The sequence below is a fragment of the Platichthys flesus genome, chromosome 10 (assembly GCF_949316205.1).
Source record: "Platichthys flesus chromosome 10, fPlaFle2.1, whole genome shotgun sequence".
Taxonomy (NCBI): Eukaryota; Metazoa; Chordata; class Actinopteri; order Pleuronectiformes; family Pleuronectidae; genus Platichthys; species Platichthys flesus.
Genome location: NC_084954.1, coordinates 23,178,051 through 23,203,712, shown reverse-complemented (window position 1 = coordinate 23,203,712; position 25,662 = coordinate 23,178,051). Strand labels below are relative to the sequence as shown.

Below are 25,662 nucleotides of genomic sequence, written 5' to 3'. Positions count from 1 at the left end.
ATTTAGGCCGCAGTGAAATGGGACCAAGCATGTGTGAGTTAATATGGCCTGTATGGTTATGTGTTCAATGTGTTTGTATTAGAGTGTGTACCTGGGTAACAGAGCTGTGAAAGTAGTGACTGCACATATGATGTAGAAGAGAGGCTGGGACATCTGGAGTGTTTCCACCCCCAGAGGATTAGTGGGGGGGCTGCAGGTCACACAGGACACACTGAAGAGCAGCACAAAGCCAAAGTAGGAGCCCCCACTGAGCAGCAGCACCAGAGCGTGAATCCAAGTCTGCAAAAACAACACAGCGCATCACTTCTCTGCACACCACGCGCTCCCGGCAGTTTGAAAAGCAGTGATCTGAAACAGCGTTTAGTGCAACAGGGGGTCGGACCAGAGTGTGACTCTCGATGACTTGGTGCAGCAGGATGATGAAGAGAGCGGAGGCGTTGATCGGAGAGCCAAAGGACAGAATCCCCACGTCTGATCCCGTCAGTGCCTGGGACAAAGAGGGGCACAGGTAACTGCTCTGTGATCAGCTGTAAGATGTTCCATTGTTTAAAGCAGGGTCACTTGAGACACAGTGCACCATCGATCACGCAGCAATGGAAGCAAAAACACAAATAAAGGAACTTTTTGACTGTGGTGAACGTGCTGATACAGTATACTTACAAAGTAAGGTATGAAGAAGCACACAAGGCTTTGGTAAAATGCATCCAGGACAGTGATCCAGAACATGTGGGGAACATAAATCTGCAGAGAAACACAAGTCCTCCATTAGTCTTTGTGAAGTACCATCACACACTCTCCTTCGGGAGGTCCAGGTTTCTTTCCTTGCCTTTCATGTCAATTCACAACTCTTTTTGCAACCATTTAACATTTTTGACAAAATAATTAAAGGACCTTAACCAAGGTGTCCCTCTGTTTTTTTATTTGATCAGTTGACCATGATAATAAATGCTTTGGTAAATGGTTTGTATTTATATGGCGCTTTTCTAGTCTTGATGACCACTCAAAGCACTTTATAGTACAGTTGTTCATCAGTTTGTTGTAATAGTTTTTTTGTCACTATATTATACTTAGCCTGCTGAAACGGCTGCCTGATAAACTCACATTCAGGCTGGAGATAGCTGGGAGTTAACCCTGCCTTACCTGATGATATTTCAAGCTGTTGGTACTGAACAACAACCGCTTGGATTGTGGGTTTGGAATAGTCTGCTTTTGGCTGGGTGTCTTTTGTATTTATGTGCGGTCACCTTGGAGGTCTGTGCAGCCTGGTAGAGCTCAGGAATCCCCTTCAGGGTTTCTGCAGGCATGTCTTGGTCCAGGATGCCATAGATGAGGGGAGGAACGGAGGTGAAGATCAGGTTGAATAAAATCAGCACCCAGGAGTTGGTCATGACGCTCCCAGAGAACCCACAGACGAACTGATACCAGAACAGCAGATTGACATACATCTGCAGACAGAGAGGGAGATGGTAATCAGGATGATCCTTACATCACATTCTTTGATCAAACCCACCGTTTTTAAAGAGCTTGACAACTTATCTCACCACATTCTTGTAAAAGAAGTAGAGGATCATGTTTGCCAGACGAGAGTAACACCAGTGACCGTGAACAAGCAGCAGCTTGCTGAGGTGTTTGAACCTGGAGATGGCAAAGTCACTGGACATCACAGCCTGGGGAGCGACACACAAAAGAGGACATGGTTGATACACAACAGGTGCTAAGAAGATGGAGGGGTTATCGACTGTTAGCTGCTGGTAACTGCTACTGGTTCTGAGGTAAGACACGTGTAGCATGAAGGTATAATGACTAATTAAAGTCCTTACTCTGTGACAGTCTCGTCTTTGGCATCTGAATATGACATACAATAATACCATCTACCTCAGGGATATTCATAGAGACCTGTGTTGTTGTTGGTGTTGTGTCAGGGTGAATGTAGAGATCATTACCTGCATTCCCTCTTGACCTGATATCCCAATGCCCACATCAGCCATCTGAATCATGCTTACGTCATTGGCTCCATCACCTGGATGACCAAAACAAACCATTTATCGTCCTCCATTTTTTGTGATGCACTTGAAGTATTTCTACGAGCTGTGTGTAGCTGCAGTATTCTGTGTAAAGGCAGTTTGAGGATGCTTTCCTCAGAGTGGCATTAGCATCATCTGTTCATGTGGTATATGTTTCTCTCAACGCTATTTCAACCTTGATTGTACTGCCCTTTGAAAACAAATAAATATACTTTAAAAATAAAAATCTGGTTTTCAGCATGTTCAACACTTCAATCTGTGTAAACAAACACTGGGGAATTCGTATGGAATATTTATATTCATGGTCTCAGAAAAAAAGTTATAGTCACTGCTTGATCTCATGCACCAGAAAATGTACCTCTTTTCTCATTTACTCATTCTAGATACTCGCTAAGAGTTCTGCTCGTCAGGTAAAATTGTCCACTGATTGGAGGCCATCGTCTGAACAAATTAGCCTCTAGAGGCAACAGATATGTGGGCCAAGACCCCATCTTCCATTTGCCATTCACTGTTTTGGTCTACACATCATTTTGGCTATTCTATATAAACAGCTGTATGCACATTAAGCAAAATGATTTCAGCCTCTTTTCCTCTTCAAATGGACTGTGTTTGAACCTGATTGGTCAAACCAGAGGCGGAAATCTGGGACTTCCGGCCCCTCAGCTACAGATTCGGAATATTCAAAAACAGAATCCTCACCCACTGCCAGAGTCATGACGCCAAGCTGGTCGCGGATCAGCCGAACCACCTCGCTCTTCTGCAGCGGAGTGGACCTGCAGCAGATGACCGCCTTGCATCTGCGGCTCAGCTCTAAGAAGTCACTCTTCAGCTCCTCCTGAAGCGCCCAGTCCAGCGTCTGGCCGTCTATAACCAGGATGAAGCTGGACAAGCTGCCAGAGAAGGATTCCCCGTGAGCCCCGGCTGCAGGAGCTTCGGTCAAACCGTCCTGTCCACGCTGCACCTCTAGTTTGAGCTCCTTGAGAAAAGCTGCACAAGCATCCTGGTGGGTGGAACAGTATTGATGTATTAAATTGATTGAATATATGAATCACCACTAAATAATAATGTATAGTTTTTTGTGGGTAATAAATACAGGCAGATGAACATGTAAATGTGTAATCATGCACTTTCATGATAAGCTGTATATGTATATGTTTAAATACATCTAAATTATTCATCAGGCACCACACTGCAATATCATTCGAACTCCATTAATTTAATTTTCTTTTTTATTCTTACTTATATTAAGTTGTCAATATAATAAATATGTATTTTTTCTAAAAAATCCTTTTTTATTCACCATGAAATATATAAAAATTGTAAATTGTATTGCCTGCTATGAACAACATACTGATAGGCTTTGTTTTTTTCACATGAAAACCACTTGATTGGTCGAAAGCAGAGCCGAGAGATAATCAGCACTTTTGGCTGCAGAGGGCGATGTTACTCAGTAAAATGTATTTATTCATTATTTATTTTATTTTAAATGGATGAAACATATCTAAAGATTTTAATTTAATTAAGTATTCAGACCCTGTGATGTGTCAATTCACATTGGGGTCACAATTCCTGATGCAGAAATCAAACAATGATGATCACAGAACTCTCTGTAGATCTCAGCGATGTTATTATGACAAGGTAAATTGAAGATCAGGACAAAACTAACTACTTATCAACAGCTTTGGGTGTTTCAGGAGCACATTGGCCAAATTCTGTCATCTAGCTAGTGATGCAGATGGATCCATGAAGGAGAAGATTCCCACTATCCCCACTTCTCTCTACCAACAGTTGACAGTCTTGCCGAACAAAATCCCTGAAACCTATCACTGATCTGGATCCACATCAAAATTCAATGGGATCTTCCTTGAGCTATACTGCACCCTTCCACTAAGTTTGGTGGAAATCTGTTATTTTATTTTTTAATCTTGCTTACGAACAAACCACCAGGGGGTAAAACACAACCTCCTTGTCGAATGTGTGCCCCACTGACCTTGCTTCCACAGTTGGCTGTCAGCAGTCGGTCATTGGGACGGAGGAGTTTGCAGGCGTAGGCGATGTTAATGGCCGTCTCCTGTTTGTCTCCAGTGAGGACCCAGACTTTAATCCCAGCCCGCTGAAGAACTTCAATGGTCTCTGGGACATCCTCCTGCAGTCGGTCCACAATCCCTGTGGTACCTGACAACAAATACAGAGACATTGTTCTAATATGCTGACAGCGCTGATAATGTTGGTATCCTACCCTCAGGGCATTCTTGATTTATCATGTTTAAAAGAATGAAGCAAAAGAGGGGGGGTTTAACCTGGCATTACAACTAATTGTTTTATAATTATCCTTTCTATTTTTTATAGAAGATACGAGGTTCAATGTCTTTATTGTCATCATACTCAGGATCACTGTCAGAGGTGCCTCAAGCAGACTTGCCCAGAAGGCGGTATTTTCATGCACTCCCTTAAGAGAATCACTGCAACCAATCGGTCCATTCTACCAACTGTCAACTTCAGCTGTTTCTATAGGGAAGCACCTCCTTTTTCATACTGAATCAGTACTGTTATGTGTTGTCATTAGGGTTGCAAGGGGGCGGAACATTTTCGGTAAATTTCCGGAAACTTGCCGTAAAACTTTCCATGGGAATATTGTGCTCAGGAATTTTTGGAATTTTGAAAAAAAAAATAAAATAAAAACATCATTCAAAACTCTTTCTTAAAGATGAAGGGAATGCAGCACACGCTGTAAGTTGAATTTCAACCCTGCACTGTGCATTTCTCCATCACATGCACAGATAATTCCCAGCATCCTGCACACTTCAGCAGGGCTATTGAGGCCATTAGTGTACAAGCATTTTTTCTCATCTTATTCTACAGAACAATTCCACGTGCACTATCTCATATGTGGAGACATCTCACCCCAGACAATGTAGAAGGAAAGGCTGTGTACATTTGCAAATACTGTGCAAGGACCTTTGTTAAGAATGACACAGATGCAGAAGCATATAGTCAAGTGCCCAAAGTTTCCTCAGGGCTCAAATCAGCCTATGACGAAACAAAATGTTTATATTTATGTCTCTATATGACAAGGTAAATACAGTTAGTATAAATTACCCACACAATTTCCAGTTTATTCCCGTATATTCCCGTTAATTCCCATGGAAAGTTTCCCACTTTGAATATTCCCGGAATTTTGCAACCCTTCCTCAAACGTGGAAGGGCAGGGAGGCCCAGAACAGAGCCATACCACCAAATATAACAAACTGCAATAACTGAAATCCAATCAACTTCGAAATAAGGGGTCCCAACTGAAGTAATGTCAACAACTTTGGTCACTAGCACATAAAGCTGCTGTACCTTGTCTTATAAATACAAAACCATTTTCCATTTACCATTATAGCCTTTACGTTAAACATGCTTGGGATTTATTATCTTCTTTCAGTTTAAATAGGCTGAATGACTGACTCTAATACAAATAATTCAAAGATCTTTGTAGAATAAGAAAGAAATTAGCTCCTTTACAGCCCATTTGTTTTCTGCTATGCAAACCAAAGGCCTGCAGGTCCGTATGACACATAGATTTTCATTTTAACACTTTCCAGGAGGACCGAGCATAGTTTTTTTATGTGGTGTAAAGGTTCCACCACTTCCAGCTATGTCTGGTTTAATGGTCTATGTGTCTGACTGTAGTGAGTGGGTCTCCTACCCAGCAGGGTGAGGTTTGTCTCCAGTCTCTGAGCTGAGTCCAGCAGCAGCTCCTCTCTGTTCTCTATGCTGCTCTCTGCCATCAGATGTCTCTTCAGCCAGGCCTCGTACTCCTCTTCCTCCAGAACCTGCTCCAGACAAAGAGCACAGTCACTCAGAAACACACCTTCTTACAATGGTGAGGTCACACAGATGGATTCATCACTTAGCAGACATTAAGAGTGTATGAGTTCATCCCGAAAGTGAGTATTTGAGGGAGAACAGATCACACATGTCTGTTTGTACAGCCGCCTACAACCCATAATAATCACAAATGAAAAAAAAAAAAAGAAAGGTAAATGGACTGAATTTGTGTGGCACTTTTCCAGTCTTATCAATCACTCTGAGTGCTTTACAGTACAAGTCACATTCAAACAGCACTTTCTCTATCACACACCATTCATACGCTGTCGACAACCATGAGAGAATTCCGAAGGGAGGAGCAGGGGATCAAACTAACGAACCTCTGGTCAGTGTACGACCAGAGCCACAGGATAATAATAATAATCTTTATTTGTGGAGCATTTTTCTTGAGAAAGCTTCAAGTGCTTCATGAACTGAAATTCAATATATTGAAATATAAATAAGTGTGATTGATTGTGTTTATCTTGGCATGGATAGTCTGTTTCCTTCGCAAAAAAGGACAAGAGGTTGAATCACTGTCCTTTTAACACGTTTCTCTTAATATGACTTTGAAATCATATAAAAAAATTGTATTTTACTTCATCCTATTGCAGTTTTAGATCGAATTTCTAAATAAGTAAACATCTCATTAATACTTTGACTGGGATTAGTTGTGTGAGTGTTTCAGTGTTAAATCCAAACCCACTCACAATGATAATCTACAATGTAGTTGCAGTAAACAACATTTTTCTCCATGTTAATTATTGAATAATTGACAGACACATTCCGAGGTGCACAGCACACACACTCAACTAAAGCTACTGCACTGATGGAACATTGGATTCATATATGATTTGATTTTGTTCTTTTAATTCACAGAATTTTAGTAAGACTAATGCCACAGAAGGTCATCATGGTAAATTATATATCAAATAATTATGTAAAAATGGAAACTATTTTATTGACCCTGAACAATAACATTTAGATAATAAAAATTAATTAATGTGAGTTACCTTTTTAGCAATGCAGAGTGTGCGGAGGCCTTCTCTGGCATAGCTGTCTAAATGTTTCTGGGTTTGATCTTTGATGTGACTGTGGATCTCCTGCGCGTGCTCTGCTCCTGATCATATTAGTGACAGTGACACAGACAAAATATCGTTATCAATATCAATATTAGTCTTATTATTTCTCAGCAGTCAGTAGACAACAGGCTTCATTCAGGCCTGCAGATTTCTATTCCTCGAGTGAATTACCTTTAGAAGTCTCGGCCAGGTCCATGATAACAGAGTCGGCTCCCTTGGTGTAAACGACCACTTGTCCTGTGAGTGGGTGGCGGACCACCACCGACATCCTCTTCCTGTTGGAGTCGAAGGGCAGGATGTGAAGCAGCTGCACAGCCAGTGAGCCGATTCCTGGCAGATCCACCAGCAGGCTTTCAGCAGAGCGTCCCCTTAGGGTGCAGCGGTACGCCCGCGCTGCGTGGACCAGAGCCGCCTCGTCTGGACTCTCCGCCTCATACAGCAGCTCATCATCAACATCACTATCAGAGTCCACTTCCACTTCCTGTATGGGCCCGTCTGGGCTTGTTTTTGCATCCTTGATATAATTTTTCTTTATATCGTCCTCCACCTGTGCAGCATTTCCTCCCTCCCCTGGTGCAGAAAAGTCCAGGTTGCACCTCAGCTTGTGGGTTTCAATATCGCTGTCTCTCCCTGGTTCTGAGCCGTCTGTAGTGTTGTTGGCGGTTGGGGAGAAGGAGCCGGTCTTCCCCCGGGTGAACAGCCTGCTGGTGAAATTGCGAGGGCTGCCTCTGATCTGGGGAGGGGAGAACGTGGACAGTGCAGAAAATGGAGAGAAGCTGAAGCGCTGGAACATCAGCTTGATTTCCTCCAGAGATTTGAGAGGTGTTCGTGCTTCCGGCACCTAAAGGGAAGAGGGGGAAAAAACAAATCAAATCAAAAACATTTTCAATTCAACTTTCATTGTATAGCATAGATTATCTCAAGGCACTTTACATTTGAATGTCGAGACCTAAAAATACAAGTTTTTATAATCCTGAGCTTAACTGAAATGTATAGATCTTGCATGTATGCAAAACAACATTAAAAGTCTGGTTTGTGAGATTTAGGTGACAGGGGTCTATTGGCAGAAATTGAACCTCAAATAATCCTAGTGATGTTTTCACTGGTGTGTTTTATCTAATTTGTAAGAATTGCATTTTTTTTTTACCCTAGAATAGGCCCTTTATATGTCAATACTTTATATTTACCTCTGGAGTGGGTCATCTCTATGGAGCCCATATTTTCTAAAACAGCCCAAACTGGACATTTTCCAGGCTTCCATGTGTTTAATCATTGGTTTGTGATGAGAAGTGAGTGAGAAGTTTTTTTTCAGTTTCTTCGCCAGAATGAATGAATAAATTAAAAAGAAGTAATATAGAAGATGAGCACCTGATCAGCAGTACATTTCCTGATGATCAGGTAACTTTGACACCACGTCACATGGATCCAGAAAGTCTTAAACCTCAATAAAGTTGAGCTACTTGTGAAGATTTCAGGGACATAACAGGGATGACGAGCAACCAATACAAACAGGTTAAACAAATAAAGGAGCTGCTTTGTTCTACAATGTGAAAATATAAATCTCTGGGATCCTGTTCTCACCACATGTCGAGGCTGACTGGGAGAGGAGACCACCACACTGTTGCAGATGGTCAGTGCCAGGAAGAAGTCAGTGATGTAGGCGAGTTCCAGGCTGGAGGGAGTCCCAGAGGAGGCCTCTTTCAGGGGGGAAGAAAACCAGTTCAACTTCCTCACCAGCTCAGGGTCTGGCACCACCTCCTTCGCCTGAACAGACAAGGACGGGAGCAGCGATGGATTATCTTTCATTGCCAGACTAAATGCAGAGTTAATATGGTAATATGACCTTAGTTTGTGGTAAGAGAAAACAGACACTGAACACATGGGTGCTGCACATTGCACTGAAATGTTTCAGGCTTGGTGCTGCTTTGCACTGTTTGGAAGATGAAGCAAGAGGGTATGTGTCTCCCTCAGTACCCAATCTAATAATTCCCCCTCCCCAAAGGAGGCCTATAGTGTGATAACTAACTGTGAACTCCAGCTGAAGTCACTGTGTGACAGCTCCATTGGCAGTCCAACATGTCCCAGTCACCACACAGCTTGTTTGACCGATGGGTGATGCAGGCTTTGGTTTATGAGTTTTCGCCACATCACAACAACTCACTCAACTCTGAGCCACGTGCGAAACTAAACACATTGAGTTACAAAGTGACTGTGTTAAAAGGGCTGGACCTCAAATACACTGTTTTGTGCATCTGTTTGTTTCTTTATTAGCAGATTACCACAAAACCTGGTGAAAGGATTTGATATGGGTCAAGAAAGTAGCCATTCAATTTAGGAATGGTCTAGAGATTGACATATGTACACACTGAGTGCCGTTCTAGTTCCCTCTAAGGTTCTTTACTATATAAGCCAACTCAAATCAAAGCTCAGATTTATTGCAATACCAATAATCAATAGTTCAGAGCCTGAAGGATGAATAACTTGTGACCAAATACTTCTAACAGACAGAGAGAGAGGGATGGACAGAAGGACAGACTGATGGATGGATGTGTGCGGGTCTGACCATGCGGCTGCAGAAGGCACTGGTTCTAGCCTGGATCTGATTGGACAGTTGTTCATCCTCCTCCTCGGACTCAGCAGTGAGCGTATGCAGAGACAAAGAGCTGCGGTTGCAACTGAGGGAGCGACAGCTCCGAGACTTAGCACTGCAGCCCGACCTCAGGGTCACAGAGTGATCCGCTGCCTTGTTCTTCTCCGCCTCGTACACCTCCAGTCTTCGAGCTGACACGCACACAGACAACCAGACACACACACACACACCACACACACAGAGCGTCAGAAACACTTAACACTTCCAACATAAGCAGGACAGAAGAATGCGGTCTGGAAAATATCGCTAGGTTAGTTTCAGGGATTCAGTAAGTGTAATTCATAAATTGTTCATGTGATTAATATTATAACACTGTTAGTTCCTGTGGCTGTCACTTCATTAACCAAGAAGCCAACCTATCACTTGACTGGAGGCTGAAGCCCAAGCAGGCAGCAGCATGTCGGCAGCCGGTGAGCGACCTGCTGCTGTGCTGTAGTAAACTACAGATAAGCACCAGTGTATGTCCTGAGCAGGAGCCAAGTGCTGTTTGGTAATAGTTCACCAATGAGGCAGATTCTCAAGGAAAGGAGAAAGACTCCAAAAAGCTCATTTGTAAAGGTGATACAAATCAGTATCGACCAGAGGAGAAAACGCCACACCATTGGCTAACCATTTGAAGGATCAGCACCCTGAACTTTTAGAGAGGTAATTCTTCACTAATGTCACTAACTAGTGTCATTAATTAAAGCCAAGTACCTTCTGATGCTGTGATGTGACTCAGAAAGTTTCCCTGGGCAAACAACTGTAACTTTAACAGATATCATTAACACTCACTATCACTAACATGCCCTTTTTATCCCAAGGCACGACTTACACCAGCTCAGTCTGGTCTCAGGGTTACAATGGAAACACGTATCCATGGTAAGTAGCCTGTGCTGCAGTGAAGAATGAGGGGGGACGCCATGGCAACGTAACAGGAACATTGTTAACATGTTGTTAAAAAAATAAGAAAATAACTATCTTATTTGTGTGGCCAGTACCCTTTTCCTTTTCATTGTGGCCTCAAAAGTGGTATCGAGTATCGTTTTGTTGACTAGTATCTTGAAAACCCTGATTAAAACAATCTCATGTCCCTTACAGTCAGTGTGAGGATGGTCTGTGGAGCTAGTAGGAAAAGAGAGCCGATCTGCAGTGGTGTGCTGAGGTGACCAATACACGGCTCAGAAAGGATCAGCTTTGCATTGGGTTAACTTTAGCCAATATTGATATATTGAAATGGATCTTTTGAATCGCTTTTGAATTGCCCTAACCTTAACCCAATTAGAAAAAACTCTGTTCCCATTGACAATGATAATACATTATGTCTCTAACAGACTTAATGAAAGTGGAAGCATTGTGGCTCTTACCATTTTCGACATGAGGATATTCGACCCCATAGATACTGCAGCGGCAGAACACCATCTTGTTTTCTGTCAGAGTCCCTGTCTTATCGGAGAACAGGTACTGGATCTGACCCAGGTCCTCAGTGATGTTGAGGGCCCGGCACTGGATCCTGGAGTCCAGCTGCTCGTTGTACAGGTCTAAGTCGTTATGGATGAAGTAGATCTGACCCAGTTTCACAATCTCAATGGACACGTACAGAGAAATGGGAATCAGCACCTATTGGACAGAAAAGGATGCAGGATGCATTCATTGAAATGACAAATACTGTAAACTGTAAACTGGCCAATGATTGACAGAGGTTCCAGGGAAGCACACGTGTACATGATTACAACAAATGTTTTTTTATGTAACCCAGAGATCAAAGAAGATACTGGACCATACATACTGATAATATCTTTCACTATGTGTGTTTGTTGAGGGATCCAGGAAATGGCCATGTTATTTAGTGGAGGGCTGGGACACAACCCAAAGAAGAATCCAATAAACTTTGGTGCGGATCAAGGATTTTTTTTCACTTTCTTTAGTAAAGCAAGACAGGACATTTTTTTTAATTTCTGCAGATTTCATCAGGAATGTTTCGGGGACCGATATTATGGCCTAAATTTGGAGATAAAGTGGCCAATCAGCTTGGTACTATGTGCTGCCTGAGTGCTCTTCTAGTACGGTTGAAGCACTGAGACAAATATGACGGTCACTGCAATCTTGGTGTTTTTATAAACTGCTCTACTGTGTTTAGGTGCCGGATGAACCTTCATCCTCATTCATCTGTGAACCAAACTTTAGATCTCTGAAGTAACATAACCCCCTGAATCATCATATTGTCATAAGGTAGAAGAGTATTTTAATACTTCAAGTCAAGGTGGTGACCCTTAATATCTATGAAATCAAACAGGTTAGTGACATGGGCTGGTTGATAGTAAAAGTTAAGTAAAGATTGTGTTGACGAAATGTTATTTTTTCTTTATAAGTTTAGCCTCTGTAATTTTTGCTTATTTGACCAGTGCTGACGCCATTCAGTCATAACCTTTAAAACCTTCCATATTTTAATAAATACATGAATTCTAAGAGAAGAACCTTTGATTCGTTTTCAAATAACCTGAAATAGAAAGGCGTATTAAATCTATAACTGCAGCTACTAAGAAATGTAAATGAAAGTGCAAGAAGAAATATTTAACATTATACCTGGAGCACAATGATCATAGTCCAAAAGACATAGAATCCAGCCAAGGCAGGAGACGTGTCTGTATTAACCCCAAAGACGGGGTCCTTCAGGTTCTTCAGCCAGAGGCCGTGACCTGAAACAAACCAAGACACCGGAGCAGCTCATCACTCTGAACACAGGAGGTTAAAGCTGGACACGGGGGAGTCTCTGGAATACACTGATGTGTTTTCATTGCCGTCCACAGTTGTGTTTTGGAGAGCTGTGTGCTCTCAGTCAGTGTTGGTACACACCTACAGCAGAAGTCAGACACATGATGATGAGCAGGACCACGCACCACAGGATGTCTGTGTTCAGACGCTTCTCCAGCTGGCTGCGCTTGTACCTCGGCCCACTGTTATTCATCATGGCTTTGGTCTCATGACCTAAGCACCACAGTGACAGAAACACATGTACTGTGGTGTGAGCAAAACAGGCAATTAAAAAGCTTCAGTAGTTTACTGTTTCATTATGTTCATAGTTTTAAGCTTGAGTCAATATTTTACATTTTCATTTACATTTTACACCTTAGTGAGTTCAAATCATGCTCTATTCTTAATTGGTGTTTATTGAACTTAGTCTGTTTGCTTAGACTGGTGCTTTAACCCGATGTTTAGGTGTGAAAGCTGCCAATCAACTTCATTTGGGGAACCAACCAAAATTAGTAATTCTAGCATCAGGATGAGGATTAGCAGATTATACCATGGATGTTATGTTATCATTGTTTTGTTTTTTTATGGTATCGGTCAGGAAGGAATCCTTCATAACTAACAATTTTCTTTCAATTTCTTTAACCAATCGAGATAAGGCCTTGCCCGAGTCCACCAGACTAGATAAACAAGTGTTGTATGTTTGTGTGTGTCAGTGTCAACTGTACTATAAGGCACATAAACTGGTTGTTCAGACAAGAATGCAGTCCATTACGTTGTGTTGATTTAACAGGACGCCTGGATGATGATTTACATACAGAAAACAAACACAATCTTTGAAATATGCGACCAATGAGACCAATGTCTTGTGATGATTTGTTGTATGTGACGCTTACCGGCATAGACCACAATGCCCACCACCGTCTCAGTGTTGCGGATGGTGCAGCTCCTCAACAGGAGGTTGCTGTTATGGAGGCCAACACGGACCCCACTGGGATGCTCCCTGTGGAAAAACACACAAACACATACGCACAAACAATTACTCAGAACTATTCTTTAAATCATCAACATCAGGATGAAAGAGGATTTAAGAGATATAAAATAAAAGTGGTCGACTATATAAGTTTAAATAAAATAGTGAACTGAGCACACAATCAGATGTCAGACTGACTTTATGAATAGTTTCCTTCATGATTAGAATTTACGCAGTTTTGGTTGTAATGGGTTTGGGCATAGGGAGTGTAGGGGAATGAACATGTGAATAAAAGAATGCAAAAAATAATTCTTTATCAGAAATCTGCTATAAGATCACTTTATGCAAAGCAGGCTTCACAGTTCAGTGTGTTGTTTAAATGTAGTTTCTAACTGGTGTTGAAAGGGTCTCATTTTATTGCTGCCTCTTTATGACCTACAACATTAAAGGAGACGATCAGGGAGAAAATCGTATTTTGACTCAGGCCGGAAAAGCCAATGTTGACATTTCCAACGGAAAACTTTCACAGCCAGTAGCCTGCTAGACGGTAGAAAGGAAGCTGAAGCAGATTGATTGTTTTTGTACGTTGCATTTCGTTGTCATGGCTAGAGATGGGGCAAGATCAAAGCGAAAAGGAGCGAAAGGACTAAAGAACACAGAGAAGCTACGAGGGCTAGTGATTAAGTACGAGCTAAGATGTGAGTCAACCTTGGTCGAGTCTTCAGCAGATGGAGAGAATTATGTGATCAGAAAGGATTCAAAGCCGTCTCTATGCATCCTGCAAACATATGTGTGTTCTTTTTCACTACTTGCAAAACAAATGCGCATGCTGGCTAGACCAAGGTTTTACAAGATGGGACAGTGGAACCACTCCACACTCGCTTGATGGAATGAACTCCATCTTTGCCAACAATTGGCTCTAGTTAGCTTTTCTTGATGTTATTAGACTTCTGAAAGATTTTCAAACCTACACTGTTTAATTCAAGAACATTTTAACCAGTTAAAATACACTGTTAAGGACCAAAGTCATATATATATATATATATACATATACATAGAGCCCGATGTGAATGTTCCGTGTCGATGTTAAAAAGAAACTCACATGTAGCCTCTGAACCTGCTGAGGTCATTGTTGGGGTTTTCACACTCGATCCGGCTGGGGAAGCTCTCGGGGGTGAACTCTTCTCCCTGGAAAATACACACCTGTAATTAAACCTGCAGATAAAATCTCATATGGAAAAACGTATACAAGCACAACACAATTTATATATCAGAAGCACAAAACTAGACTTAAAATTAGACGCACAAAACATTGGATGTCTTCTATTTCCCCTCATCTTTTTAGTGGCTATTAGTTTTTAGAGAGATATTTTACCGCAGCCAATAAAGCTGAAATAAAACATACTGAACAGGCTGCCAGTGGTCACCCACTGAATGAGTCTGATGTTATTGTCACTGGCTTAGCCGATACCAGTTTTTAGGATTTTGTCGATGCAAGTAGCAGTAGAGAGCGAGGAATAAAACTGCCGCCCGTGACTGTGTACATTGTTTCTATTGGAGATAAGGGGGGTGGGGCACAATAAGTGCGTTACATGAGTTGTGTGCCATTTACCTCTCATTAATTTCAATAAGGAAGCTAGTGATTAAATAGTTCTTTCATATCGAAACACACATGTATTACAGCTGCACATGGTAACTCATTCTATATAACACGACGACCACAAAGTCTGGGGTCAAACATGATCCCAGAGTCGAGATCATAAGAAAAACAAATATCCCAACCGCAGTGACAGACTGTGGGAGCAATAAAATGTGTTGATGTGACGTGGTTTAACAATAGGATCTTTAACATGAAGCAGCACGTATAAGCCTCTGACTAGTTAATATTTGATCACAAAATGTTTTCCTTCAGGGAATAGAGCAGGGGTAGTTAATTCAAATTCAGAGGGGTCCAGATAGAGATTCCCTACAGCAAAGGGCTGAAAAATTATTCTGTCTAATAGCCTCAAGATTCAGTGCAATACATATTGAAATATTAGAGATATCAATAAATGTGTCTAGTCAACACCTGGTACAATTCAATAATATAAAAAAATATATATACTGTCAGTTTTCATATTGATCTGCAGGGATTATAAATACATATTCTGATAAAAAAACCTGCACTTTCCTTGGCAGCTACTGGTCACATCTGGCCACTACATGATCTGTAGTCTGTGAGCAGGTCTTTGAGAAAGCGAATGCACATGAAAGGAGAACTGCCCCAGGGCCTACAACTCAAGCTGCAGTTTGAATCTATGCGACCAGGTTCTTATAGAGAGCATATAACATGAAGCCTTTGAGGGAATTTAATAAGAGGTATGAAGTTTATTTTCCCATAACGGCCAGTGAAATACAAGTAACACTGACCTTTGACCGAATTCGAATCAGTTCATCCTCGATAAAGGTTTGGGCCAATTCAAAAATAAAATAAACTATATCATATTGAGGCCATGATTCACATAAAGCTCTCAAAATGTACACGAGAGACAATTCTTCACAAGACTTCAACACAACAGAGCAGCCTTTCTCCTCAAAGCACTGAGGTCAAGCAGCTGCCCCTGAAAGTGGAGCACGTCTGAATTCTGACCTTGAGGGTAAATGCTTCGCTTGCTTGCAGGGTTCCAGTTCAGTCATCGTTCTTTCTTTCAATCTGTCGCAGTATGAGAGTCGACAAAAACAAATCTCCATCACATAGTCGCGGTAAAGATTCAGCAACGATTTGTTTAGTGATGGAGCTGGAGGATTCATTCACCACTTTCTCCATTACACCACTGATTCACTGTAGGGCTGCATACATGCTGCGCTTCAGCTTTCAATATTTACAGCAGAGGGATTTAACTGCCCAGGAAAAAGTAGAATACTTCGTCTTCAAGAGAAAACTATAGGTGTGCAGGTATTGTAGCACAGCACCAGTGTCTCCATGCATTTGGTAACACATTATTTTGATAATCCATACGCATATGCGCATTGTCTGACGCAGTTTGATGAATTGTGTTGTGTATGGTGTGCCTGGGTTTGAGATGTCCTAGCCGCTCTAATTTTCATTCTGCATCCCTTGTCTTTGGAAACTGTCAAGAATGACACATTAACCCTGTATGTCAGCTCACTCTGGAGGAGGCTGGTCTGTTGTAGCTCTCTCTATCATCATTTAAAGTGCTAGCTGAACTCAAACGTGACCTTGATATATAACTCTTAACCACTATAGGGGCATTTAGGGATCTTGTGCCTTATCTCTAGATAAGTATAGCGGCTAATATAGCCCTTTGGAAAACATACCAAAGGTCTGAAAGCCAACTGCAGCGTTTGAATTGCATTGTGGGTAAGGCGCCAGGTTCTCAGGATATAAATCAATATTTGTATGTATATATATATATATATTATTATATATATACGTATATATATATATATATATATATACATATATATTTGGTTGTGGAACAGGGGGATATAGTTATTAAACATTAATAGGATATTCAAAAAGGTTATTTTAAAGAAAGGCTCAGAGAATTGCATTTGAAGAAATGTTGTACTCTCTCTCAAGGTAATGAAATAAAAACAATACAACATATAATGAAAACATAGCACACACATCTTGCACATATGAAACCATCTCATCTGTTAGTGTACCTGCAGTGTGAGGTCTGAAACCACCTGTCTCTGTTTCAGGTTGGTCTCTCCGTCCAGGTTGGCGGTCTCAATGTAGCAGACCCCACGGGGGTCAGAGGAATACAGCAGCAGCATATCAGCAGGGATGATTTCATTACAGGACAGACGCACAAAGTCTCCCACTCGCACATCCTTCCAGCACTGGTCATTGTAGGCTTTCTGTTTGCTAGAAGGAGAGCAGAGATAAAAGGGGCAAAAGGATTAAAATCAGTCCAGTCGAATCAATCAAATCAAATTATAGTTGTGTAGCTTATATTCACAAATCACAATTTGTCTCATAGGGCTTTAACATGTTGTGACATCCTCTGTCCTTAACCCTGAACAAGAGTAAGGAAATACTACTTTTAAAAAAACTGTGCAGATAAATGCCACATGTAATGGAATGAGAACAACTTTTTTATTTTCTATATGTTATTCGGTATTAGAATGGAAACTGTATTAGTCTAAGATAATATATGTATTGTATATTGTACGTACTCTCCACTGTAGATTCAAACTGAACGTTCCTTGTATTTTACAACCGAATCTGTAATATTCTTAAAGGTTCAGAGACAAAACACGCCTTTGGTCAACAGGTATAATTCACACAGTGAGCAAATAAAAACTGTGGTTAATCATTGTTCTCACAGTTCATAACCCCTGCCAGGTAATTACATAAATACAGCAGGTGAGAGGAATTACTGTAAATCATGCTTGTCGCGAGCTCATCTGTGATAAACTACTCCACTAAAAAAGTTCATCCAAATAAACCACAGAAATAATGGTGGTGGTTTTGGAAGGTGTGTTGAGCAAACCAGGCGGTTACGACCAGTGTGAGAGTAAAAGTAATCTAGAAACAGGCTTTATTTATAATGTTCTGCTAGATAAGAATCAAGCTTTTAAAATAAGTAATGTGTTGATTATAGATCCTCAAAAAGAGATTATGCACCGTCCCAGACCATCGAGGAAAAGGAGCAGAGTTTGAAAAAATAAGCAGCTATTGACATTTTATTTTGGAGCAAAATATTATAGATAAAGTGAAAGACATTTTATGTATACCTTAATTTTTTTGTTGGCTAAAATCAAGTTTTTATATAGTCTGCTTTTTGTCATTGACTTTGTACTTATTCATTCAAGTTTTTGAGCTTGGGCTTGAAATTGCAGTGTTATTTGCTGTTTGGGCTCATATTCACTCACTAATTTTCTTCCCCAAATGTTCTTCTGTTTGGTATGTTGGTTGGTTTGTTTGTCAGCAGGATTACACAAACAAACTACTGAACAGATTTCCACAAACCTTGGTGGAAGAGTGGGACACGTACCAAGAAAGAACCCATTCAACTTGGGTGGAGATCTGATTGGGTGGGTCCAGGGTTTTCTTTTTCACTCTCTATAACATTTCGAGATAGTGACATTTTCACCAGTTTCACAGGGTTATCCATGGCTCTTGATGAATCAAACAATTTAAATGGACTGTGTGTGCTCTACTGAGTCAATTTTTCATTGATTCTAATTTCCGCCAACAATACTATTGTGCCATTGTTCTCAAGAAACATTAGATCCAGGAAGTACAAACCTCCTTCATGACACTAGTAAAAAACGATTAGGTCAAGTTAAAGAATACGCTGCGTCATCAGACCTACCTGCTGTAAACACGGCACAGAAACCTGTTGATCAAATGATCAGATTTAAACCTGCGGTGGTCTTCCCAAATGTCTTTGATGGCCGTCAATGACAACACCAGTACAACCGGGACCACAGCGATCTCTGGCTGGAAGGCCTCCACCACAGGAACAAAGTTGAGCGCAGCAAGTGCGATGAAGTAAACATTGGCAAAGCGATGGAGCTGCTCAAACAGATTCTTGGGCAGGAATGAAAGGAGAGAATACTTGGTGGTGCGAATCTTGTTGCTTTTATACAGCTTCAGGAGTTTACCCAATTCCTCATCGTCTGTACAGGAGTGTACCACTGTCCTCTTTTTCCGGAGGCGCTCCTTGGTAGAGTGACGATGGGACGGAAGCTCCCAGCTATACATGAGTCCTCCGCTCCTGGTCCCCCCGCTGCTGTATGTCTCCACTTGGAAGTCTCACCTGCCTGCACTTGTTCTCCAGATTGAATTGGGTTTTTCTCGCGGGTTCACGCTGTCCTTTCTTCTAACTGACCATTCTGATGTGGAGTCCTTTCACCCTGTCCACGCAAAGTGGGAAGTGTGAGAGCTGGGTGGATCGCTAACTACCCGCGGACGGAACGCACCTGCACTCCTCTTAAGGGCACACTGTAAACAAACTCAAGGTACAAGTTTTTACAACTGACACAAAGACAGATTGTGTAACAAGAAATTCAAGAGTCTGAGCGGCAGCAGGGAGTGTGCCGTCGTTGATTACCTTGGAGACCATCTCAGTGGACAGACTCACAGAGGCAGTGACTTAAAGAGAGAAACCCTCCAACTCAATCCCTGCACCAATGACAAGGCCATGAACCAGCATAACAGAGTATAACCAAGGACCACAGCCATCCAGCAGGCAGACTGTTCTCTCTGGTGCCATCTGACAGACGCTACAGGAGCAGGGCTGCACGCACCAGGGTTCTAAACAAGTAAATGGTAAATGGTTTTGTATTTATATAGCTCTTTTCTAGTCTTGATGACCACTCAATGCGCTTTACAGTTCAGTTTTACATTCACCCATTCACACACATCGCAGGACTTTGTTATTCTATGGGGGGGTCATTTAGGGTTCAGCATCTTGCCCAAGGACTCGTTGGAGGACAACCACTCTACCACTCAGCCACAGCCACCCAGTGGTCATTTCATATCCAACAACATCAACACATCTGTTTAACTGCCTTCTTTTCCCCTCAGCTCACCTCTGGATAATGTGCAGCAACTTATACAGACAGATCCCACACAGTTAAAGTTGTCACCACATTTACACTACACGGCTCCATTGAATGTAAATCCTTTTTATTGTTGTGTTGTATTTGACTTTCTTATATTAAGCCCTTTCTACCTTGCTTTTATTTTAATTTAGTTATTGCACAGCTGAGCTGACCTGTCTCTTTTCGTCCAAAACCGTTTTATCGTACTGTTGATCCAGTGTTAAATTCCACATGACAAATAAAACTTGAATCAACAACATCCATTTTCATGACAGCAGTGGTCGAAAATCTCTCTTGAACCTCTCACCTGTTACACACACAACCAACACACTGAGCTGTCCATTAAAGCTCCTGTGTGAAGGATGTAGGGGACCTATCAGCACAAATGGAAAATGATATTCATAATGAGTGTCCATTACTAGTCTATTAATGTTCTCATTGCTTCCTACTTTCAGTTTTAAATGCTCGTCTTGCAGGTGACACTGTATCATTGACCATTCAAAGAACTGAAATGAGGGATCTTCCAACAGTCAACATTACTGGCAGGAACACACCCAGGTACAGCAGCAGACTGTTCTGGTAATGCACAGGAAGGGGAGGGGGGCAGAGGGAAAATCCAACCCCCAGGAGGACAAGCCTAGAAACCAACCCTGACTCATATAATAGAGTTACAACACTAAATGCTTTTTGCAAAACGCATTTTCGGGAGAAAACATTTCTTATGTCACACGTGATGACGTGTGGCCAGTGAATTCTCTAGAGATATGTTAAATATTAATATGTTGTAACTTTGTGGATAGATTAATTAATTAAAATAGATCTTTATTATCTTGATTAAAAAAATGTATAGCGTTTCAAAATATATTTTTCTTTAGCAAATTAGTGAGACATGAACCGATTTCCATGACATTTTGTTGAGGAGCAGGGTATGACGTAAGAAAGAGCCCATTACTTTTGTGTTGTAGATCAGTGGGTCCATGATTACCTTTTCTCACTTTTTTAAACATGGATCTTGATGTTTTCAAAATCAGGCATTTTAAGGGGCCTGATATTTATTAATGTGTGCAATTTGGTGCAGATCATATTAAAAATCTGCACCTAGTGAACTCAAATGTGGTTTTATAAAGGGGACTGTTGGGCCTATAGAGGTGTGCGCTCCACAGAGTGCCGTTCTGTTTACAATAAAATCACAAGAGTATTGCCTCTACCTTAATTTGCCTGAAATGACCCACATGTATGTCTTTGTTAAGCTGAGGAGCTCTGGTTTCGAACCTCACCACGAGGTGCGAAGCTGAGAGTAGTGGGACGTGGTTGTAGCACCACAGATCTTGTGCAGAGACGTTGAAATTGTTGCAACCTCAACAAAATGTTAAACTGTGCAATTTAATCAATATATCAGTTTACACTCGATAGTCCATCTTTACCAAGTGTGCACATCTTTCTAAAGAAGCTGGAGGCCCCTGCATAAATCCGGCCACTAGAGGTCATCATATCCGAGGTTACTGACAAAGACCAAGATTTCTACAACATGGTGTCACCATGGAGTTTGTTGTGTAACTGCTATAAATGGTCTGTATTTATTAAATGCTTTTCTTGTCTTGATAACCATTTAAAGTGATTAACTATTCAGATTTACATTCACCCATTCACACACACTCCAATACAGTTAATCTATGTGCAGCACTTTCCCTGTGATACATCACTCATACACTGCGGCTTCTTTTGGTAAATTCAGGGTTTCTCAATAGTAGCAAGTCACAAATATAAAAACAGGGAAATAAAAAGTATATCAAGAGACAGTTAACAACATTGTATACGTACAAATGCTCTACGAACTTATTGACTATTTTTGTGCAAATATACTTGAAAAACATTGATGCAGCTACATTTCCAAAGCTATTCTGGACCAGTTATTAATGTGGTCAATGAACTGTTAAAAGCTTAACTTAAAACAACACTAAGCCAATGCTAATTTGAATCAGGACCTGAAAGTTCAACAGAAATGCTGAACTGTAGATCAGTTAAAAAAGGTTGGAAGTGATTTAAAATCAATGTTGATCCTGAATATTCAGCAAGGACATTTTTTGAATATGAAGAATTTTATCAGGCTTAAGCTGCAGCTCTTCTGGTTCAGGAAGCTGGGGATCATGGGTAATATCCACCAGTCAGTTGCGGTGGAGTATGCAGTCAGAGCTCAACACATTGATAGACTATGTTTGTTCTTTACATGAAATCCGCTTTATCACAAAGACACAAGAACCAACAGAATGAATCAACACGTTTGGCAGGAGAGGGCGCTGTTGCAAAAGTAAATGTTGCAGCGTTTCTTTAAACTAGTCGCCTTCTTGGAATCACATGAGATCCTGGGAACAGTTTTCACAAAGAAATCAGATTCGACTTTAAAATCACATGTTAAACAACACAGCGACAGAACCAGTATGTGTCACTTAATGGTTCTAATTTGAGGAGTTTGCTTATTTTTCTGTAACATGCAACCAAGGCAGTCAGCTGATTTGCTGCTGTGGCTGGCCCTGTTCACACAGCATTTCAAAAAGCCCCTCCTCCACAATCTAACTATAAGTGCAGACAGTGTGTGTACAGAGTGTTGACTTAGTATTGTCACTCCCCTCCCCCCTACTGCTTTACATTATACATGTACGTTGACAAACACACCATTCTGCATGAGTTGGCTGACTCAATTATCCTGATTCTTCCAATGTAGTTTACAAGGTGTTTCAATCCACCTGTGTTGAGCACATTGTCATTTGACAACCCAGTTACAGCCATGAATACATGTCTGAAACAGCATCTGTCACTTGCATTAGCCACTTAGGCTGAGAGAGGTTCACTCACCCACTGAATACCCGTGCAACATTGTTGTTGACCTTCCTGTCGAACAAATAGCGTCTGTAGTCTTCCAGTGCATCTTTGATGGCGATGACGGCGAGAACCACCAGTAGAGGAATCATGGTAATTTCTTTCTGAAAGGCCTCAACCGCTGGAACCCAGTTCAACAGCGCTAAGAACAGGAAGTAGAGGTTAGCAGCCCTGTAAAGAAAAGACCAGAGCAGCCAATTATTTTGACGCAAGTGCTAGTACAACACATCCAATAAACAGCTGTAAGCAGATTTAAATGATAGTTCTGACCTTCAGAAACACAAAGACCTTTGCAAAAAATAATCCGACAAAATAATAATAATAATAATATTGTTAAAAATAAAAAGCCATTACCTTTTTAGCACCCCTGCAAATACATTCATTCAAAAATGTGCATTAAAAGAGTGCTTGTGTGTCCGTGTCTCTTCCTGCTCAGAGATGCTTCAGCACTTTCTACTGAAATGACACAGACTCTTAAGACCAAAACATTAGGACTGAAAAGAATGTAAACGCAACCTAATTTATTAAAGATGTATGAACAGTGGATGCGTTCCATCTGAAAAAGACTCCGCTCTGGAGGATGGTAAACAGCCCTGGTTTCATTCAAATGAGAAAAATAAAAAGAGCACACGGTCAGCAGACATTATTAAAAAGTAATTCACATAAAATAGGAGGTCTGAAAGTTATCTAAGGACATAGTTACACAAAATAATTGTTACTGTTGAATTTAATGGGATTTCTCTTCCAATCCAGGATCTAATCCACCTCTATTGTATTAAGGTGGAAACAGAGTTTCAGAGCGAGATGTCTCTGAAATTAAACAAACTATCTGCATGAACAGAAGTGACTGAAATCCTTTTATTATGTCAGCACTATTGCTTTAGTTTTTTACTGATTGAAAGTTATTGTCAACAGAAACTGTGAGTGAGCCCCCTGCTGCCTTATGTTTAAACCATAGACTGTATATTAAACTTCATCATTTGACACATGCTATAGTATTTTAGTGCGTGGTGCTAATTGAATGGTATGTTATGCAGTGTGAGATCATCAGCCATGCATCATATCAGTCCCAAAGTATGTACTTCAAAAGTACATTTTAAAACTCCAATGGCACACAGTAGACTCAATACCTGAGCCAAGGCCAAACTAAATTCAATAGATTCAAAGTTCACACACTCATAAAAATTAGACCCCAGAACATGCCAGATTTCTTTCATCAATATCCATCAATTATTATCTGTGAAATCTCGGAGCTCCACCGCCCGATCTGCCCCATCCCTCTACCAAATTCATGGTATCGGTTGAGTAGTTATTGTGCTTAATCCTGCTTAATAACCAATGCCGATAAAACCATAACTTAGTGTTTTAACCTTCAAATTAACTTTTAGCTATTACTATCACATATTCTGAATATGTTATTCATTTGATAAACTATGAAATGTCATAATACAAGAAATATCAGTGTTCTTCAAAAGGACAATAACATATTTCTCACAGTTAGCCTTACTTTAATATGATTGCCAATCATTCCCTATGTTTCTACAGCTTGACATCGAATTGTCTGTACTTTACATAACTGACTGTCACATTTTACTGTTAAATTAACTGTATTATAGGTATCATTATCTTTATAGCATGAAATACAAGGACTATTCTCAGTTTGTGGCTCGTTTTTAATTAACTTAATTGAATTTCCGACATCACTTTATACCCCAAGCAGAGCACAGTCAACTTATTCGGACTCACCCTTACACTTGTGATTCAGGATGGTATCATGAAGCCGGTAATCTCTGGGTTTACTGATCCAGCTACGAGTGTCTTTATATGAAAGAGGAGGAGTTTTTACATAGGAACAAACATAGAAAAAATGTATCATTTCGAAATATTTAAGCTAACAAGTCTATTTGTTTCCGTCAAAGAAGAAATGAGGTTTGGTAGAAGCTCTCATTTAAAACCTGAGAGCAAATGGACTTTGACCCATACAAATACCTTATTACTCTTCATTACTTTACAGTAAAGGGAAGAGGTTACTGCACTAATGAATGAGTCCAAAAAACCCTTCTGGTGTCTCAGGGGTGAACAGTGTCGCAGCCGAAATCCAATACAATTGAATACATTACTGACCTATCTATTCTATGGAATAAAACCACATAAAAAACATAGCATGCCTCCATATTACTTGTTTGGTGTCATCCAAGTGTCTGCAAGGCCCATCATTCATAATCGACTCAAAACGAGATCATTTCCACTGTGTTTGAAGCCTGAAAGTCCACCACAAGTGGCTAAGCTAGCGGATGTTAGCATTTCAGACTATCCCTGAATGCATGTCGTTGGAAGACATCGGTGGACATTTCGGCTTAAAAAGGTCCAGTGGGTAAGATTTAGGTGAAAGGGATCTATGGGCAGAAATTGAATACAAAATAAACCTAGTGATGATTTCACTTTTTAGAACAACTGAAGGTTACCGCAGATTCTCTTTCATGTTTGGAAGGGGAGGGTTAAGGCCAATGTATGCTTCTCCGTTTTGACGGACACAGACAGATAGGACCGCCTTCTCCAACGTGGAACGCCCTCTCCGGGCCTCTCCGCGGCTCCTCGGACAGCTTTTCGTGCAGCTCTCATTTTTCTAACTACACGTCGAAATGGCGGAGAGCCCATGGATAGCCCTTGGCTGTGATTGGTCCGCTAACGCCAGCATTTCGGGACCTCAAACTTCCTGTTCCATTCCCTACATCACAATAAACCAAAATCCCAACTACGACATTATGATTAATGTGACAAGTGTGTTAAGCCAGCGGCGTTGTCCGGCTGATGGTGGCTGGTTAGAGCACTTATGACATGTGTGTACGGTCACATACGGTTATAACGAACTTTCATAACGGGGCTAGCGGACTAGCCACCATGCTAACTGCG

At 41.0% G+C, this 25,662-nt stretch overlaps 1 protein-coding gene across 4 annotated transcripts in view; it reads right to left on the bottom strand.

Annotated features, from left to right (window-relative positions):
- atp10d (ATPase phospholipid transporting 10D) overlaps positions 1 to 25,662 on the bottom strand; it is a 38,669-nt gene that overhangs the window by 2,452 nt on the left and 10,555 nt on the right. Inside the window, exons 3-22 of one of the 4 annotated variants that reach the window (XM_062396593.1) lie at positions 22,726 to 22,920; positions 16,981 to 17,185; positions 14,414 to 14,499; positions 13,235 to 13,341; positions 12,444 to 12,575; positions 12,174 to 12,286; positions 10,955 to 11,207; positions 9,522 to 9,739; positions 8,540 to 8,722; positions 7,130 to 7,799; positions 6,890 to 6,990; positions 5,716 to 5,842; positions 4,015 to 4,199; positions 2,724 to 3,024; positions 1,944 to 2,020; positions 1,542 to 1,667; positions 1,245 to 1,445; positions 661 to 741; positions 383 to 487; positions 92 to 279 (exon numbers count right to left, since the gene is read on the bottom strand). In XM_062396593.1, the coding sequence (XP_062252577.1) occupies positions 92 to 279; positions 383 to 487; positions 661 to 741; positions 1,245 to 1,445; positions 1,542 to 1,667; positions 1,944 to 2,020; positions 2,724 to 3,024; positions 4,015 to 4,199; positions 5,716 to 5,842; positions 6,890 to 6,990; positions 7,130 to 7,799; positions 8,540 to 8,722; positions 9,522 to 9,739; positions 10,955 to 11,207; positions 12,174 to 12,286; positions 12,444 to 12,575; positions 13,235 to 13,341; positions 14,414 to 14,499; positions 16,981 to 17,185; positions 22,726 to 22,920 (3,654 nt within the window). Of the gene's footprint in view, positions 1 to 91; positions 280 to 382; positions 488 to 660; positions 742 to 1,244; positions 1,446 to 1,541; positions 1,668 to 1,943; positions 2,021 to 2,723; positions 3,025 to 4,014; positions 4,200 to 5,715; positions 5,843 to 6,889; positions 6,997 to 7,129; positions 7,800 to 8,539; positions 8,723 to 9,521; positions 9,740 to 10,954; positions 11,208 to 12,173; positions 12,287 to 12,443; positions 12,576 to 13,234; positions 13,342 to 14,413; positions 14,500 to 16,980; positions 17,186 to 18,638; positions 19,283 to 22,725; positions 24,568 to 25,662 lie in introns of those variants that run through there. The other 3 variants (XM_062396592.1, XM_062396595.1, XM_062396594.1) reach the window with 3 other exon arrangements.